The sequence below is a fragment of the Denticeps clupeoides genome, unplaced genomic scaffold (genome assembly GCF_900700375.1).
Source record: "Denticeps clupeoides unplaced genomic scaffold, fDenClu1.1, whole genome shotgun sequence".
NCBI classification, from domain to species: Eukaryota; Metazoa; Chordata; class Actinopteri; order Clupeiformes; family Denticipitidae; genus Denticeps; species Denticeps clupeoides.
In genome coordinates, this window is record NW_021629715.1 from 108940 (window position 1) to 128565 (window position 19626).

Genomic DNA, 19626 nt, shown 5'->3' on the forward strand with positions numbered 1-19626 from the left:
CGGCGCGTCCCGTGGAGACCGGAGCGCCATGGAGAGGACGCGCACCGCGCACCGGCCGGAGCCGCACCGGGTCGCCTGGCGGTGGTGAGCGTGCATTTACATTTACATTTACAGCATTTACATTTAGTTACAGGGACAGTGTCCCCCTGGATACTCTCAGGGTAACGTGTCTTGCTCAGGGACACGATGGTAGTAAGTGGGGTTCGAGCCCGGGTGTTTGGGTTCATAGGCGAGTTTGTTACGCACTAGGCTACTACCACCCTGAACGCCTGTTATCCGTCCATCGTTTTCTCGTCGGAAGCTCAGCTAGATGTTTCCGTGTGCACCCCGCCCCAGGTCGCCGTACCCCGGTTCATTTTAGTGCTGGTGTGTGCGAGTGTGCTGCCGTCCTGTTGTTTGCCTTTTTTCAGCTTCTCTGAATGGAGAAGAAGTGGCCAAATAATCCCAGCTGTCTAGATTGGTCCTGCGGGGACGGTGCAGCTCGTCTGTCCATTTTGTTAATGACTTTATACATTTTTGTAATGATGCAAACGAATTTCCCCCTTCACGGGGTCTCCGATCCTAATCGACTCTGTTCTCCTTTGGTGTCCCTGTCTGGTGGAACAACTTTCCCTGCTCCATACGACTAGCCGAGACTACAACCACCTTTAAGAAGCAGTTGAAAACCCACTTGTTCAAAAAGTCTAACACACACTCACAAAAATATCGTCTGGCGCTTAACAGTTCCCCTGCATGTTCATTGCTTGACAAGTTCGGCCTTATCAGGGCTCTTAACGTTTTTTTACTCACAATCTATAGAAACCGAATGAGAATTGCTGGTGTCTTCCTCTTGTAAGTAAAATAAGTAAGTAAAAAAAAAAGTAAATTAAAGTAAAGTAACGACCCTCAAAGGCCAGAATGTTCTCATTTCAGCATGAAAATTATTTGAGAAGGATCACCTGACCTTAATCGATTTCATTCCATTTACATTTACGGTATTTACCAGAGGCCCTTATCCAGAGCGACTTACAGTCAGTAGTGACAGGGACAGTCCCCCCCTGGAGACACTCAGGGTTAAGTGTCTTGCTCAGGGACACAATGGTAGTAAGTGGGATTTGAACCTGGGTCTTCAATGTTCTTTTTTTCCCCCACAGTCGTGTTTGATGACAGCACTGACGATGGGCGCGGTGGCCCCCGGCGGGCGGAGCTCGGGGCTGGCGCTGGTCCATTTCTGGTTGCTGGTGTCTCTGAACCCGTGCGCCGGCGCGCCCGACCCTGGCCAGAGGGAAGCCATGATGAGGCAGGAGGCGTCCCAGAGAACGGGGGGCGGGCTGGTCCTGACGCCGGCCGAGCTGCGGCTGGACGCCCTTCTGCACAGGCTGAAGCGGCAGGAGGCGGGCGCGGCACCGTTCCCGCCCGCCATGCACTTCTTCAGGGCGCGGCCACTCATTCAGAGAAGCCCCATCTTCAAGCTGCTGCAGAAGATGCCGAAAGGTGAGAAGAAAAGGCGGAGCTCCGCCTGGCTCGTATTGTCCCAGAAATGAAACAGGAAGTTGTCTGTGCCTCATCAGGGGGCGCCCTGCACGTGCACAGCTCTGCCATGGTGAGCGTCGATTGGCTGGTGAAGAATGTGACGTACCGGCCGCACTGCTACGTCTGCTTCACGTGGGGGGGCTCGGTGCGCTTCCTGTTCTCCGCCCAGCGGCCGTTCCCGCGCTGGGACTGCTTCAACTGGCAGCTGCTGGCGAGCCTCCGGGCCGCCGCGGCCGACCCCGCCGAGCTCGACGCCAGGTTCGCGCCGGGCCCAGAGGTTGTGAGCACGAGCTGATGGTCTTGATGATCTTCTACACCCATGTTTGATTCCCCGTAGTTTAGCGCGGAACCTCAGCCTGTTCACGGAGAACCCCGAGGCCGCGTACCCGACTCAGGACGCCGTCTGGGACCGCTTCGACGACGCCTTCCTCGCGATCTCAGGCCTGGTCACGTACGCGCCCGTGTTCAGAGACTACCTGTACCAGGGCCTGGAGCAGTTCTACGCCGACAACGTCATGTACCTAGAGATCAGGGCCGGCTTGTCCCGGGTCAGTGGGCGCTGTGACCCCCCGAGGGCACCGGGCTCTCGGGCATTGAAGTGTAACCTATTCCCATTCTGCCTTCCAGACGTACGAACTGGACGGAAGCACCCATGACCGGACTTGGTCCCTCAAAACCTGCAAAGACTTGAGCGAACGGTTCCGCGCCGAGCACCCCGACTTTTTAGGAATGAGAATCGTTTTATCGGCTCATAGGTAAGTGTCGTATGTTTACTTATAACCGGTTGGCAGATGAACCCATAGCAACACATAAACTATTCGTTCATTACTGTAGGGCAGAATAGTAATTAATAAATGTGATAAAAAGTTCAATTTTACCAACCCTGTGTGAACCTTTGCAGAGTTCTCGGCGTGTCGGCAATAAAAGCAGCCGTCATGGAGGCCATGGAGCTCCAGGAGAAGTTCCCAGACGTCGTTGCCGGTTTTGACCTGGTGAGATGCAGCGTGCCGATACATTTACATTTACAGCATTTACCAGACGCCCTTATCCAGAGAGACTTACAATCAGTAGTTACAGGGACAGTCCCCCCCTGGAGACACTCAGGGTTAAGTGTCTTGCTCAGGGACACGATGGTAGTAAGTGGGGTTTGAACCTGGGTCTTCTGGTTCATAGGCGAGTGTGTTACACACTAGGCTACTTCCACCCTGACAGCTCCTCCTGACCGGTGTCTTCTGTGCCGCAGGTGGGAAGAGAGGACGAAGGGCGCCCCCTCTGGTTCTACAGGGAGGCTCTGGCGCTGCCCGCGCGCCTCGGCGTCACTCTGCCCTACTTCTTCCACGCGGGCGAGACGGGTACGGGCCGCCGCAGACCAGATTACGGAGGTGGGGCGGAGTTCTCAGTCTTAAGCGTGTCGTGTCTGTGTGTGTTTATTGCACGAGAAGACCAGGAGGGGACGGACGTGGACATTAACCTGCTGGACGCGTTGCTTTTCAACACCAGCCGAATTGGCCACGGCTACGCCCTCACACGCCACCCGCTGGCCAAGGACCTTTCCAGAAAGCAGGGAGTGGCTGTGGAGGTGTGTCCCATCTCCAACCAGGTGAGTAGCACCTTTAAAATCCCATCATGCACGCTGTAGTTGTTACTTTTAGTTGAGACTTTGCGTCAAGCTCTCATTTTAGTTTTTATTATTGGGGGCAGCGGTGGCCTAGCGGTTAAGGAACCGGCCCCCGTAATAAGAAGGTTGCCGGATGCCATCCCGATCCGCCAAGGTGCCACTGAGGTGCCACTGAGCAAAGCACCGTCCCCACACACTGCTCCCCGGGCGCCTGTCATGGCCGCCCACTGCTCACTCAGGGTTATGGTTAAATGCAGAGGACACATTTCGTGGTGACACCGTGTGCTGTGCTGCAGTGTTTCACAATGACGATCACTTCATTTCACTATTAGTTACATCCAGGCTCATTTTATTTATTTATTCTATGAAAAGAAAGTTGCTTCATCATTTTCTTCAGCCAGCTGATAACCCACCACAAACATTCTGAAATGAGGAAGTGATGTCATCTGTGCGGCCGAATGGGAGACACAGGAAACAGTAATACGGCATAATAATAACGCAATTAATCGAGAATAAACGTCTAGTCTCCTTTTATTGTAAACCACATTTAGTCTCATTTTTATTATAGCTGACCAGCATTTACGCCTCGTATCGTTTTCATCATGTCATACAGGTTAGTTGACGAACATATTGAGTCTAAAACGTACGCTATGTCCGCTCTCATGGACACGATATTAATAGAATGGACTGACTAGAAAATGGCATATTCTTATTATGTTGAGACTAAATTGAGTCTTCTTCTTGTTTCAATCGCGGTCTGCATCCTGTGTCCCAGGTCCTGAAGCTGGTCACAGACATGAGGAACCACCCGGCCTCTGTGCTCTTGGCCGAGGGACACCCGATGGTCATCAGCTCGGACGACCCTACCTTATTCGGGACAGCCGGGCTCTCTTACGACTTCTACGAGGCCTTTGTGGGTTTAGGCGGCCTAAGCGCCGACCTAGGGACCCTGAAGGAACTGGCGATGAACTCAATTAGGTGAGTGGTGCCGTCCGCGTGGTCAGAACCCTGTGAAGGGACGTGGTGGAGGTGACCGGTGCATCGTTTGCAGGTTCAGCTCCCTGAGCCCGCGGCTGAAGGACCGCGGCCTGGAAATGTGGCAGAAGAAATGGGACGAGTTCGTCGCCAAAAGTGGAGAGTAGACAAACTTTGAGGCGCGTGGCATCCCGAAGATGATACCGGTTCTGCTTTTTAAAGTTTTATTTTTAATTATTTATTTTCCATTTGTGTTGGTAATTCAATAAATAAGAATAAAGACAAAATCTGACCCCTCCTTTTTCCTGTAAGAAGACCCACAGCAATTTGACAAAATATGATTTCAGTAATTGTGGATTTCAAGCGTCTTTGAAATGAACGGACCCCTCCGAGCATCTCCGCGAAGTTGCCTCAGAAGCTCCTGACGACGTTTGCAATGCTCCAGCCCTGTCCTCCGCACTCCTGCACCACCAGCCGGTGGCCGCCGTCCGCCGCCCGGGAAACCTCCAGACACCGGCCGGTGTCCCGGTTCCGTATGGCGCGTCCCTGCGGCGACACAGCAGAGCGAGAGGGTCGGAAAAAACGGAAGCGCCAGGCCCTCGCCGCGGAACTAAGCGCGTCACCTGCTGGAAGTCCCAGTGCCGGTTGGGGGCTCTGCGGTCTCCCTGGAAGCAGTCGTGAAGCCGGGGCAGGCGCCCGGTGCCGGGGTCCACCAGGCAGCGGTTGCTGTCGCTCCTGCGAGATCTGAGGTACCCGACGTGGATCTCGCCGCTCGAGTGGTAGTAGCAGAGCTACGGGGGGACAGAAGGGGAGAGAAGGGGACAGAAGGCGGCAGGGCTGTGGCTTCGGCCGGCGCTCTTTTGTCACAAAGCGAAAGAGGCGGGAACCCAACCTGGCTGCTCTGGCCGTGACAGACGTACAGGATCGGCGTGCTTCCGGGGACCGGGCCTTGATCGACACAGACATCTGTCTGGAGCTCGTTCACCAGCTGACATTTGCGACAGAGGGAGAGAACACGCGTCACCGTCAATTGCTCGGATCTCGTCAGATACCTACTTTTTTGGGGTGTTTTTTTTGTGGACTCACGCTTCCATAGCCCAGTATGGTGGTCAGAGGGTCTAACTGTGGGTAGACGTTCTCCAGGTACCACCGGAAAGGCCTGCACTTCAGTCTCTCCCTCAGCTTCCTCCTCTCCGAAACGTCCCCGATGTCGATGCCGTGGTCCTGAGATCAGTGGGGCTCCCGTCAAAGCCGGGACTTTTTTTTCCCCCCATCTCATGAAGGAAGGAGCCGGTGATGCTCACCCTCAGTGGGAGACCCCACGCCATGTTGACGTTGTGCTTGTACTCGTCCAGCCACACCTCGGCCACCCGCAGCGCGTTGCGCTTCATCGGGACGCTGAGGTCGGGCATGTAGGGCTTGTGCGCCCTCTCGATGTGGGCGATTTTGGAGCAGGGAACCACCTCGATGCTGCCTCCGCACAGCCACACCTGCAACCAGCGGCCCACCGTGAATCGCTCGGCCCGGCGAGCGCGGCCCTGCCCGTCACGCCGCGGTACCTACGCGAATCCCCAGCTCCACGTTCTCCCCGCCGTACACGCTCATCCCGCCATCCAGGGCGCCGATCTCGCCGAAGAAGAGCCGATCGGCCACGACAATTCCCATCACAGACGGGCTCCTGCCAAGTTACAGACAAACATCATATTAATGACCCAGAGTAAGATAAGATAAGATAAACCTTTATTAGTCCCACATGTGGGAAATTGCATGTCACAGCAGAAAGTGGATAGAACAAAAGGCGAAAATTAAAAAAACTATACAACAATAAAGTATAAAATGTACACTATACAATCTAGAAACAATGGATGTATGTATTGGAATGTATATATTTTATACTTAGGTATAATAGGTATATGTATTTATCTGCACATGTACAATGGGTATATGTATGATTAATGTACAGAGTGGATACATGAATATGTGTGTGTGTGTGTGTGTGTGTGTGTGTGTGTGAACACTGTGGATATATAAACACACACACACACACATATATATATACATATAAGCCCAAGACAGAAACTCACTTTGCTGGGAGGGTTTGGTTGTGAGAATACCAGTCAGGGGGCAAGGACTCATACGTGCACCACAATGCCCAGTCAAATCCGTGAGCCGAGGTCATGTAGTTGTCCAGTTCCAAGTCGTAGAAGTTCACTTTGTCGAACACCGGCGTCAAAATCACCGTTCTGTTCGCCTTGATCCGAGCTAAAAGTGGCTCCGCCCTGCTCATGTCAATCAAGCATTCCATCAAAACGTAGCGACTGCCGGAAGGCCGAGAGACTCTGAACTTACCAGTTCACATGGACCTCAATATGAGCATCCAATATGGCGACCACATCCCCAGTGGCAGCCTTCCACCCTGTGAGCCGGGCCTGAGCCAGGCCCAGCGTCTGGGAGTGTCTCACCTTCTTCAGCAGGCCGGGTCTGTTCACGTGGATCGACTGGATGAAGTCGTCCAGCTTGTCTTGCAGATCCTCTGCCGGGAAAAATGCTCGGTGTCAGCCACATAACGACTAATGCATTTTTCTGGATTATGGTACAGAGCATCCCTTTATGTTGGCTAGCAAGTCTGACTGGGTGAGTAACTGCTGACAGATTCCATGGGGAGTTTCTCACAAACAACAGGTTCATTAATGTTCTGGCCAATAAGCAAAAGTATCTGAAGGTATAAAAAAAAATAAAAATTCATGATAATTTAGCTCAATTTGGCCTGAAACACAAGATTACACCATGCAGTTCGCATAATTTAGAATAGTAAAAATATGGTTTTTTTTATAGGTTATATTAAAAAAAATGCTTTTGAAAAAGTCTTGCCATGTGATTGTCACTTGTGATACACTGCAGCACAGCACACGGTGCACACAGTGAAATTTAAAGAGGGGGTGGTAGTAGCCTAGTGGGTAACACACTCGCCTATGAACCAGAAGACTTAGGTTCAAATCCCACTTACTACCATTGTGTCCCTGAGCAAGACACTTAACCCTGAGTGTCTCCAGGGGGGGACTGTCAGTGTAACTACTGATTGTAAGTCGCTCTGGATAAGGGCGTCTGGTAAACGCTTCGAGTTTTAAGGGGGGCGTGGCAGACAGCACGCCGCGTTTCAAAATAAGAGCTCCGAACAGAAGGAACGATTTACTGAAAATCCTAATTTAACGTGCGTTGAGAAAAACCCACGCCGTTGTGTAAAAACCCACGCCGCGCCACGCTTGCGAAAGATAATCGGGTCTGGTCGGGTCGGGTGGAGGTTTATTTTGAAACGCCGCGAACGGACCGTTGTCGCTGTGGTCGTCCACCAGGACGATGTCCCTCAGCAGGTGAGGCGGCGTCCGGTTCACCACGCTGGTGACGGCGCGCTGGATGACGGACAGCGCCTCGGTCAGGTAGATGAGCACCACGCTGAGGCTGGGCAGGGCCGCGGGGTACCGCGCCCGCGAACAGCCGGCGGGCCTGGTGTCGGGCAGGGCCCGGTCCAGGGCCAGGCGGTCGCTGAGGTACACGTTGTAGCCGAACCGCTGGAAGAGCGCCTCGGCCTCCCTCTGCTCCTGCTCCGAGAGGCTGGCCCTCCAGTTCTGGAAGAGGAACGAGTCTGGGAACAGCCTTCTCGCTTGTCCCTGCTTCTCCGTCCTCTCTGGAACCACTCCGGCCGCCTTTTGCTGAGGAACCTTTTCGTCCACCGAGCGCACTGAGGAATGGAGAAAAAAAAAAAAAAGGCTTGTGAAGCCTGGTCTCCAGACATGCCCGAGCTTAGGGAGGTAAAGGTGTGAAGCCTCGGCTCACCGAGCTTGTCGATTTCCCCCCTCCAGCTTGCTGAGCCTCAGCAGAAGCTCCTGGTTCTGCATGGAGAGGCTCTGGCGGTCTCGGGCGAGCTCCTCCGCACCGAACCGCGTGGCCTTGTTGGCCAGCAGCGCGTAGACCAGGACCACCGCGACCGGCAGGCTGAAGGCCAGCACTCGGCACGAGCTGACCCTCATGCTCCTTCTGGCGCAGGGTTCACGCGAGCTGCTGCTGCTGCTGCAGGTCCCTCAGCCGCGCGCCTGCTTTTGTTCCATTATGATGTATATCTCCATTCTGGTCCGTACACCTTGAGCAAACACGCGCCGGCGCAGGGAAAGCCATGCCAGGCCAGATGCCTCTGTGTACAGTCTATTGTGCACAGGATTCGGAGAGGCGGAGTTTGGTTCGTTGGAACCAGGACATTTCGTTCTGTGGAAAATATGGGCCGCCTTTTCAAATAAAAGCAATTAACATTATTGACAGTATTCCATGCTGAGACATGTACCGAACAGGCCAAAAGTTTGGACGCACCTTCTCATTCAATGTGTTTCCTTTATTTTCATGACCATTTACGTTGGTAGATTCTCCCTGAAGGCATCAAAACTATGAATGAACACACGTGGAGTTATGTTAATTTTTTTTTTTTTTTCGTACCACTGCAATTAAGAAAAAAATATTAGTTCACAAAAAAAAAACTTCTGTAAATCAAAACCGAAGGGATGCTGTTTGCGCGTGACTAGTATGCTGAAGTTCCTGTTGCGGGCAGTAACTCAACATTCCCATGAAGGGTAAAACCCGTTTGCCTACGTAGCCAGGAGTCAAGTTCAGGCAGATTCTTTATTACATTTACATTTACGGCCCTAATCCAGAGCGACTTACAACGTGCATTCAAGTTAACATCGATGAAGAGATCAATTCCGGTTCACTAGGACCCCAACTATGAATACAATCTTTTTATTCACCCTGTTGTAGATTCTGTACACAAGTTCGACAATAAGAAAGTTACAAGTTAATCTAAATATTCTCTAAAGAGATGTCGTTTGAAGGTGCTCAGTGACTGAGCTGGAAGTTCATTCCACCACCGAGGGGCCAAGACAGAGAAGAGTCTAGATGAGCGTCTTCCTTGTACCTTCAGAGATGGAGGGACCAGGCAAGCAGTACTGGAGGCTCGGAGTATACGAGGTAGTAGTGTGAGGTGTAATAAGGGCTGTGAGGTAGGATGGTGCTACTCCATGTTTGGCTTTGTAGGCCAGCATCAGTATTTTGACCCTGATGCGTGCAGGTACTGGGAGCCAGTGGAGGGAACGTAGCAGAGGGGCGGTGTGGGAGAATTTGGGAAGGTTGAAGATCAGTCGTGCTGCTGCATTTTGTATGAGTTGTCTTTATTGAGCACATTTAAAAGCCGCAGCAGTCAACCAAAGTGATTTACAATACATATTTTAACAAGATTTGAAGGAAAACTGACTTATTGACACACAGACTGTGACTGTTGATCACAAATTGGACATCATCAGTGTGATTGTATTTATTGGAATCAGAGCATGAGCAATAACAATATTCTCAAGAGGTTACAAAACAACACAGCTCAAACAATATCCCACTCTAGACCCCAATAAACATAAATAATAATAATTAAATAAAACAACCAAGGAGAATATCTATATGTATATGTACAGATACTACACACACAAAAACAGCCTACAATCACCCCCATAATCAACCTATACAAAAACAAATGGAGAAAATTTAAACCCACCACTGCAGAGCTCCACCCAGAAATTCTTACTCTGAACCAGATCGAGAAAAGGGAAAGTCGCGTCCTTTCCAGTTTAACGAAACAAAGATTATCTCGTATCCAGTGAATTCGGTTGGGAGGTTTAGAGGATTTCTAGTTTGTCATAATTAATCTTCTCGCCAGTTAGGTAGAAAAGTCCCTTTGATGGGCAGACAGCGAAGGAGGTGAGGAGAAAACCCCAAACAATGCCCCTCTTCTCTTTTCCCCCACAAATCCTGACAATATCTCAGTCCAGTACTGGTGTAAAGAAGGGCAAAGCCAGAACATATGAATAATATTGGCATAGGACTGCTGACATCGGTCACACAATGGACTGACGCCCTCATAGATTTGTGTCAACCGCACCTTAGTGTAATATGAACGGTGTAAGATCTTAAGCTGTATGAGGCCAAGTCTATCGCAAATGGATGATCCATGAACTCGCAGCAGAACCTCCTCCCAAATCTCATCAGGAATTTCCTGTCCCAAATCCTCCTCCCAAAGTATCTTCAGAGGGGTTAGTGAATTGGCGCATAAATTAAAAATTTGATTATAAATACAACAAACTGGACCTTTCAGAGATGGAGTTGGTTTAAGAAGGTCATCTAATACAGAGTCTGTGGGTAGATTGGTAAATATGGGGAAAGAATGATGAGCAAAGCTACTCACCTGCAAGTATCTAAAGAAATGATGCTGAGGAAGAGAATATTTATGAAGCAGTTGTGAGAAAGAGGCAAATACATTGTCTATTTATAGGTCTTTAGACCAAGGAATGCCAGCTTTTGACCACATAGAGAACAGATCATCAACCAAAGATGGAGGAAATTGTGATTTGCAGCCAGCGGGGCGTAGGCGCAAGAAGTTTGTAACCCAAAGTAACGTTTAAGCTCCGCCCAGATTCTGAGAGAAGTATAGACCAATCCTATTCTTGGTATAAGGTAAAGTGGAAGACAACAGGAGAGTACACTAAAGCCTTCAGAGACACAGGTTTGACCAAATTTGCTTCTATTGCCAACCAATTGATTTGATCCTCTGATGCTTCGGACTGAAGCCAGTATTTGGGGATCCTAATATTAGATGCCCAATAATATAACCTGAAATGTGGTAAGGCTAACCCACCAAGTTTTCTTGGTCTTTGTAAATACTGTCTGCGTAGTATTTACAAACCTTCTTGTTCCAGATAAACTCAGAGATCACAGAGTCAATTTCTGAAAAAATGACTGAGGCAGAAATATTTGTATGCATTGAAATAAGTAAGAAAAACATGGTAGAATATTCATTTTCGCCGTATTAACACTGACAGATTAAGAATGGACCACCGTTCACAATCCTCTCAAAACAAAATTTGCCTTTAAAAGATCCTGAAATTTAGTGGTGACACAGACTCCAAGATATGTAAAGTCATGGTGGCCAATGTTGAAGAGTAAGCTATAAAGAGGGTAATTCTTAGCAGCAATACTAATGGGAAAGAATTCACTTTTATTCAAATTCAATTTATAACCAGAAATCTGAGAGAATGCTTGAAGAGAAATTGGTAGGTTAGAGATACATAACAAGAGACCATCTGCATAAAGGGACACTCTCACCTCCCGCCCATTCCTAACAATTCCAGTAATCTGAGTATTAGACCTAAGTGCAATTGAAAGAGGTTCAACTGCAGCGCAAATAATAACGGGCTTAAGGGGCGACCCTGCCTAGTTGAGGCGATGGCCACAACAGAATTTGGCCCTTTTTTAAAAGCAGTGAGATGGTAGATTGTGAAAGGGTTTGAGGAAGGCAGCCAGAGTCAAAAGATTCATTATACATGTCTAGTTATAATGGGTCCAGTTTATCCCAGAACTTTCTATAAAATAGATTTTCCGCTTTGTTGAGACATCAGTGCCGTTCTAAGTTCTGGTAACTGGTTTCTCTAAATCCTCAGCAACGGATTGGTCAATGGAGGGAATATGCAATTTGTCAAATAAATGATCAAACTCAGCAGGAGAAGATGTAAGATCAGAGGAGTAAAGAGACAGAAAATTCCTTAAAAGCTTTGTTAATTTCCAGGGGATCAGAGGTTTTGCCGAGACTGTTTGAATCTGTAGCATTTGACGGGATGCTGCTGTTCACCATCTTTGGGCCAAGGGACGTAAAAAGTACATTGGGCACGATCCAGCACAGGTTTCTCACCCAGTCCAAGTAGGTCCTGCAGGAATTGAGCCACAAACTCTGTTGGCCGTGGGCCCTCCAGACCTTCTGGGAGTCGCACCAAGCGAACATTATTCAATCTGGAGCGACTTTCCAGGTCTTCACATCTCTTGGACAGGTAATCGACCTGTGCCGTTAGCGCGCTAACATTAGCTTGGAGCTCAGTTATCTTACCATCATGATCAATCACTAGATTAGCAATGTGCATGTGCAGCCAGTCTGCCTTCAAAAACTTCCAGAGCCACCGTTATCTCCCTTCAGACAGTTTTGGAAATAAAGGTATTCAAATTTGTCAATGATGTTGGTTAGCATCTCGTTGATCATTCGTCTCATACCCAGCAACAGACTTTTATTAGTGTCCGACTGCCAGATGTGGTCAAATTTCCTAGTTCTAGTTAGAACTCTGGCTGCAGCATTCTGAACTAGCTGGAGTTTACTCATGCACCTACTAGAGCATCCAGACAGTAATGCGTTGCGGTAATCTAACCTTGATGTAATAAATACATGGACCAACTTTTCTGCATCATGCATTGAGATGATGTTTCTTATCTTTGTAATATTTCTAAGGTGAAAGAATGCCATCCTACTGATATTATCTACTTGCGAATCTAATGAGAGACCTGCATCAATGAGGACACCTAGATCCTTTACTTCAGTACTTGGTGAGATAGAAAGTCTATCCAGGGTTATGATGTAGTCAGTTGTGTCTGGCTGCTTGAGCTTCTCTCTTATCAGGATTTAACAGAAGAACATTGGGGAGCATCCACTGTCTAATGTCCTTCAGACAATTCTCTATTCAGTTCAGCTGCTGCCTCTCGTCTGGCATTGCTGACAGATACAACTGTGTGTCTTCAGCATAGCAATGTTTGTGAATGACGTGACCTAAAGGTAACATGTATAAGAAAAATAGCAACAGACCTAGGACAGAACCTTGTGGAACACCAAACTCTACTTTACTATGTGAAGACGAATCACCATTGATGTCCACAAACTGATGCCGATTGGTCAGATATCTGAACCATACAAGGGCTATTCCCTTAATATCAACAACATTCTCTAACCTGTTGAGGAGAGTAGCGTGATCAATAGTGTCAAACTCTGCACTCAGGTCAAGCAGGACAAGCAGCGAGATGCGGCCTTGATCAGAGGCCAACAGCAGGTCAGGTCATTAACCACTTTAACCAGCACTCTCTCAGTGCTTTGATGAGGTCTAAATTCCTTTTACTTACTTTATTTAGCAGACGCTTTTATCCAAAGCGACTTACAAGAGGAAGACACCAGCAATTCTCGTTCGATTTCTATAGAATATTGAGTTTACAAACTAAGAGCCCTGATAAGGCTCAGACTTGTCAGTGAAGAGCATGCTCAGAGATTGTTAGGTGTTAGACGAAGAAAAATTATAATGTATTTATACATTTTGTATTGTTTGTGCAATGTGTACGCATGTGCGTGTGTAAGTGTTAAATATATTCCGATTGATATACTTCATGAATGTTGTTGCTGTCTAGGTACGCACAGTGCCCATTCTTTTGGGAGGTCCCCAGGGTCCAGGAGATCTGTGTGTCTTGATGCTTTGTGTGATAGACCCTTTGTTGTTAGCCTGTGTTAGCCTGTTAGCTTTATGTGCCCCTTTTTGTTAACTTTTGTGCATGTTTGAGTTGTCCCCGCTGGACCAGCGCCTTCTTTTACTGTACTGATGTTGGTTAGCTGTGCTGAGTTCACTGTTTTATTGAACCTGTTAGCTCACTGTGAATAAAAGCACTGTTTGTATGCTTTGTTTGGTTGTGTGTGTAATAGTGGACATCGTCCTCTCCACAACCTTGTCATGTTTCTTAGACCCCTAGACTTAGGAACATGACCAGTTATTCTGGTAACCATACATGCTTCATTGGAGACGTGAAAGGGTGGAAAGGATGTTTGTAAATTACCTATTGATAGATATTACATAAAATTCTGACATTCTCCTGATTGTTTTTTTGGACCATAGTGCTAAAAGAGCATACCAAGGATTGCAGACTCCGACCTTCCTTGGCCAAATCCTGGATGGGAAGCTGTGCATGAACCCACTTGCTCATGCCTTTCTATCTGCTCTCAGCTGGAGGGGTCATGGCAGGTGGGCGGGGGGAGTTCTCTGGATCCACACATATTTATAGATGCTATTGGGGTATCCTGTGGGCTACCTGACAAATTTACATTTACAGCATTTATCAGACGCCCTTATCCAGAGCAACTTACAATCAGTAGTTACAGGGACAGTCCCCCCCCTGTAGACACTCAGGGTTAAGTGTCTTGCTCAGGGACACAATGGTAGTAAGCGGGATTTGAACCTGGGTCTTCTGGTTCACAGGCGAGTGTGTTACACACTAGGCTGCTACCACCAAGTTTAAAGCTCAAGACCAAATTGGAGCTGGGTATAAGAGTGTGCTCTTTTGATGGAGCAGTAAATAGATGTACTGATTGGATTAATTACTTTGTAAGGGGATGTAATTAAGAGAAATTTGGACCACCTTCTCTGATGGTTATGGTAGAACATCTTAGTGGCGGAGAATGAGGCATGTTTTAGATCTTTTGTCACTGAGCAAAGTGCCATCCCGGGAGCCTTTGCCCACTGCTCACCAAGGTGATGGTGAAATGTAGAGGACACATTGTGTTGTGTCACCGTGTGCTGTGCTGCAGTGTTTCACAATGGCAATCACTGAACGTTCTCTCAACTGATTGGTATCGCAGCGGGAGCAACAATAAATACAGGAAGCAGATCTGCTGCTGTGGACTGTGTTTGTGTGAAATTAGAGGGACATGATGGCTGTTGCCCTGGCGATTTTATATTAATTTGCTTGTATTTGCCAAGCAAAGCATACACTTTGAATATGTATCGAGGTTGCGGCTTCAACGTAATATGCTGATGCACTGGTACATGTCATTTGGTGCACGTTCTCACCAGCCACACCAAAATTCGCAGTTTGATTTGAATTGAGACCATCTTTTTTTTCATATTATCCATGCATTTATTGATACTGTTGGACTATTATCTATTTTTCAATGTATTTATTCATTAATTTATTTATGTAGTATATGGTGTTCTGACTTTTTAAATATTCTAATAATTAAAAAAAAATTAAATTAGTAAAAAAATCCTGTGTTTGTATTTCCTCCCCCTGTAGTATGGAAAATAGTATCGAATACCATCCTTAGAATCGGTATCGTGACAAGCATAGAATGTACAGTCATGGCCAAAAGTTTTGAGAATGACACAAATACTGTTTTTCACAAAGTTTGCTGCTTGAAAGTTTTTTAGATCTTTTTGTCACTTGTTTCTGTTGTGTATTGACGTGTAATTACAAAAATTTATAGGTTTTAAAAGGCTTTTATTAACAATTACAGCAAGTTTAAGAGTCAATATTAGCAGTGTTTGACCAATTTTTTCCCCAAGACCTCTGCAATTCACCCTGGCATGCTGTCAATCAACTTCTGGGCCAAATCCTGACCGATGGCGACCCATTTCTTCATAATGAGAGCTTGGAGTTTGTCAGAATTTGTTGGTTTTTGTTTGTCCACCCTTGAGGATTTTCAATTGGATTAAGGTCCGGGGACTTTCCTGGCCACGGACCCACAAATTTCAATGTTTTGTTCCCCGAGCCACTTAGTTCTCGCTTTGGCATTATGGCACGGTGCTCCATGCTGGAAAAGTGTTGGCATTCCGCAAGCAATTCTGCTTTTACCTACAGATTTACGCAATTTCAAAGAACGTCCCTGGTCCGACTCATGCAAACCCAACTCGCCTTGAAAATAGTGCCCTAAGACTCAAAATCTATAGACACCGAATGAGAATTGCTGGTGTCTCCTCCTTGTTAGTTGCTGTGGATAAAAGCTTCTCAGTAAGTAAGGAGACACTGAAGGTAGGTAGAACTGAACTTGTTTACAAGCACCAACATGCACATTTTAATCTCTCTGTACAAACACTGGGTTGAAGAAAAAAAATTATTTAAATATATTCCATACCCAAATATTTGAAAGGAATCTGCTGATCGTCCTCAGTATATTTTATGTTGATGTACCAACACAATCTAAACATCCAAACCATGCAATGTTTACCACAATTTTTATTGTCACTGTACTGTGACAGTAAATGTGATTACAGGGAGGGTGTGCTATCTACAAAGGGGAGTCAACCTCTAAGTTGAAGTTTCAGTATTGCTTTATGTTTGCATACACATGCACGATCAGCCACACATTAAAATGGGAAAAACACTAAAAAGTAGAAGCATCTGAGATCCTCTCCAGTCCTAGATATGAATAATTTCATATCACCGCATTTGGGCACATCACCGCATTTCCAGCACGATGCTGGAAAAGTGTTGGCATTCCGCAAGCAATTCTGCTATTACCTACAGATTTACGCAATTTCAAAGAACGTCCCTGGTCCGACTCAAGCAAACCCAACTCGCCTTGAAAATAGTGCCCTAAGACTGCATGTGGTGTTTGTGAGCTGCTCCCTCCAGCTGTCCACATGGGGACAGCAGGATAAAAAAGTACCCAATGCTGTCTCTAATTCCAAGTCTGCACTGTTTTAAAGCCGATATTGACAAAAGTCTGGGACGAGATGGGTCTGGAGGATTCCACTCCCTGCCGACTACTAGACACGGGCGGTGTGGTGGGACCATGTCTGTTTCGGCCTGAACTCACGGCGATTTCCAGAGCGCAGCCTTGCAGATGTGGAATCCTCTACAACATCTGCAAGATTCGGCCTTTTCTTTCACAACAGGCTACACAGCTCCTCGTCCAGGCAACGGTCCTCTCTAAACTAGACTATTGTAACTCACTCCTGGCTGGAGCCTCTGCAGTCACCATAAAACCCCTCCAGATGGTCCAAAATGTGGACTTCAACCAGCCAAAACACACCCACATCCCGCCTCTTCTCACCTCTCTCCACCGGCTCCCGGTAGCTGCTCGCATCGACTTTAAATCCTTGATGCTGCCTACAGAGCTGTAAATGGAAGTGCACCCTCTTACACCAACACACTACTAGCAGTTACACTCCTGCACGCCCTCTCAGATCTGCACACGAAACGAGACTGAAAATCCACTCTTCACAGGGTCTCCGGTCCCAATCGACTCTGTTCTCCTTTGTTGTCCCTGGCTGGTGGGACAACTTGCCCTGCTCCATTCGACTAGCCGAGACTACTACCACCTTTAAGAAGCAGCTGAAACCCACTTGTTCAAAAAGTATTTCCGAGCATGTTCTTTTTTTCTGACAAGTTGGGCCGTATCAGGGCTCTCAGTTTTGTAACTCAAAATCTATAGACACCGAATGAGAATTGCTGGTGTCTCCTCCTTGTTAGTTGCTGTGGATAAAAGCTTCTGCCAAGTAAAGTAAGGAGACACTGAAGGTAGGTAGAACTGAACTTGTTTACAAGCACCAACATGCACATTTTAATCTCTCTGTACAAACAGAAAATTATTTAAATATTCCATACCCAATATTTGAAAGGAATCTGCTGATCGTCCTCAGTATACTTTATGTTGATGATGTACCAACATCATCTGAACATCCAAACCACACAATGTTTACCACAATTTTTATTGTCACTGTACTGTGACAGTAAATGTGATTACAGGGAGGGTGTGCTATCTACAAAGGGGAGTCAACCTCTAAGTTGAAGTTTCAGTATGCTTTATGTTTTGCATACACATGAACGATCAGCCACACATTAAAATGGGACAAACAATTAAAAAGCAGAAGCAGCTGAGATCCTCTCCAGTCTTAGATATGAATAATTTCATATCACCGCATTTGGGAAAGGATGTGGGGGGTGATGAGCTGCTCCGTTGGGGTGCAGAGGCTTAACCCTCGCCAGGCGCGACAGTCCCAGGCGTAGGCCCTGTCCAGGGGACTTCACTGAGAGCCCGGAGAGGCACTGGGGCTCCTTCCAACCTGACCTGAGAGGAAGAATTACAAAAACGACTTCTCATCATACCATGACTGCATCCGTCTGCCCTAAAAGGAAAAATAAAACAGGCCAGACGCAGAGAGTTTCAAATTTGCGCCATTAAAAAGATTGAAAACACACACAACTAAAAACATACCGACAAGCATGTAAAGGTCTGTTGTACATGCTGTTTACAAAATGCACACACGTAGCTGACAGTTGTGTTACATTTTTAATAAAAAGACGCACCTATTAAACTATTACCTACAGATGGACAGTGGGGGGCGCTACAGGACCGCCTTTATTTTGGGAGAGCTGGCTGCGTTCAGAAATGTCGGATTCGCCAGTTGGCCAGTCAGAATTGCTTAATTAAAGTGCGGATAATCCGAGATGGTGAGTTTGAGAGGAGACGAGTGTGGCCTCTTCTAGACACAGGCATTCCGCAAGCAGTTCTTTCCTGCTTTTACCTCCATATTTATGCAAGTTCAGAGAATGTCCCTGGTCCGACTTTAGCAAACAAACCCAACTCACTTTGAAAACAGGCCCCTAGGACTAGGACTAGGACTAGGACTGCATGTGGCGTTTTTGAGCAGCTCCCTCCTGCGGTCCACACGGGGACAGGAGGATGAAAACATGTCCAAGTCTGGACTGTTTAAAAGCTGATGTTGCTGAAAATGACAGAGGTCTGGGAAGAGACGGGTCGCTTCGGTGTCACCTGGAGGATTCCACTTTGGTACCCGGCTCCCGGCCGGACTGCTAGACAGGCAGGTGGTGTGGTGGGAGTAGTCCTCGGGACAGTTCTTGGCTGGGTGACAGGACTGCTGCCGGCTGGGGGTCCTGCATTGAAAACGTAGGTTACGATTAATTAAATTACAATTGCATGAATTCAGGCAGTGGTGGCCTAGCGGTTAAGGAAGCGGCCCTGTAATCAGGAGGTTGTCGGTTCGAATCCCGATCCGCCAAGGTGCCACTGAGGTGCCACTGAGCAAAGCACCGTCCCCACACACTGCTCCCCGGGCGCCTGTCATGGCCGCCCACTGCTCACTCAGGGTGATGGTTTAAATGTGTCACTGTGTGCTGTGTCACTGTGTGCTGTGCTGCTGTGTATCACATGTGACAATCACTTCAATTGGTTTTAAGCAATTAAAATTGCATTTCCCCATGACTATCGTGGCTACCAGCAACACCCTGATAATGTTCAAACGTGAAAAAGTCCCCAAAATGTTGTCAGTTCCGCTCATTCCGACCCAAAAACGCAAAAAGTCAATTAGAAGATTTTTTTTTTTTTTTTTTTTTACAGATGATTACCACCAAAAAAACAAAGCAAAAAAAAAAAAAAAAAGTTATCTTGTTGGTTAGATTTTCTGCAGTATCTTAAGACCATTGAGCTCGACATTTAAGGATTCATTTTTAAAGCTTAATTTTGGAAAATCGAATTTAAGGCTTTTTAAGGCTCCACGGACACAACGAAGGAGGCTGCTGCACAGCGCCGCGTTCCGACGTACCTGCGCTTCTTGCTCTGGCTTTGGAGGCTTTCGTGGGCTTCCGTTCATTTCTGCACCTCTTCACTGTTCTCGCAGTCACACGCGCTGCCTTCTTCTGGCCTTTTTTTGCAGTGAACCCCTCATCTTCGCTCTCCTCGTCAGTGAAATCGGAGTCCGCGTCACTCTCAGGCTCTGCACAACAGATGGGAAAACCTCCTGTTACGGTCGACAAAGGCTCTTGTAAGCCGCGGTGAGTGCGCCGCGATGCAGCGTGCGGTCACCTGATCCGTCTCGAGGTTCGTATTCTTCATCCCGCCA

The 19626-nt window shown here is 47.5% G+C and overlaps 2 protein-coding genes and 1 long non-coding RNA gene across 3 annotated transcripts; 1 reads left to right on the forward strand and 2 right to left on the reverse strand.

Annotated features, from left to right (window-relative positions):
- The first annotated feature begins 18 nt into the window (after nt 1-18).
- On the forward strand, nt 19-4392 carry LOC114772541 (adenosine deaminase 2-A-like). Its single transcript, XM_028965413.1, has 10 exons — nt 19-84; nt 1134-1473; nt 1551-1770; nt 1850-2060; nt 2140-2267; nt 2414-2504; nt 2756-2864; nt 2955-3112; nt 3906-4108; nt 4182-4392. The coding sequence occupies exons 2-10, from the start codon at nt 1143-1145 to the stop codon at nt 4270-4272; spliced, it is 1542 nt and encodes a 513-aa protein (XP_028821246.1). The 5' UTR covers nt 19-84; nt 1134-1142; the 3' UTR covers nt 4273-4392.
- Nucleotides 3644-7955, reverse strand: LOC114772530 (probable polypeptide N-acetylgalactosaminyltransferase 8; the record flags this gene model as incomplete). Its single annotated transcript, XM_028965399.1, has 10 exons — nt 3644-4651; nt 4729-4896; nt 4998-5093; nt 5192-5329; nt 5410-5595; nt 5669-5783; nt 6190-6384; nt 6455-6638; nt 7434-7844; nt 7940-7955. Coding segments are annotated over 10 exons (1644 nt in total), but the record flags the coding sequence as incomplete, so codon positions are not given.
- Nucleotides 7956-18599: 10644 nt separating this feature from the next.
- Nucleotides 18600-19621, reverse strand: LOC114772543 (uncharacterized). Its single transcript, XR_003743988.1, has 3 exons — nt 19590-19621; nt 19330-19500; nt 18600-18661 (listed from the first exon to the last, which is right to left on the reverse strand). It is a non-coding gene; the product is annotated as an uncharacterized LOC114772543 (long non-coding RNA).
- Nucleotides 19622-19626: the final 5 nt, after the last annotated feature.

Bases quoted from the DNA above. Each gene is read 5' to 3' on its own strand.
- LOC114772541 (XM_028965413.1), top strand. From the start codon at position 1,143: ATGACAGCACTGACGATGGGCGCGGTGGCCCCCGGCGGGCGGAGCTCG. The intron at 2,268-2,413 runs GTAAGTGTCGTA...GAACCTTTGCAG, and splicing joins ATCGTTTTATCGGCTCATAG to AGTTCTCGGCGTGTCGGCAA. The intron at 4,109-4,181 runs GTGAGTGGTGCC...CATCGTTTGCAG, and splicing joins CTGGCGATGAACTCAATTAG to GTTCAGCTCCCTGAGCCCGC.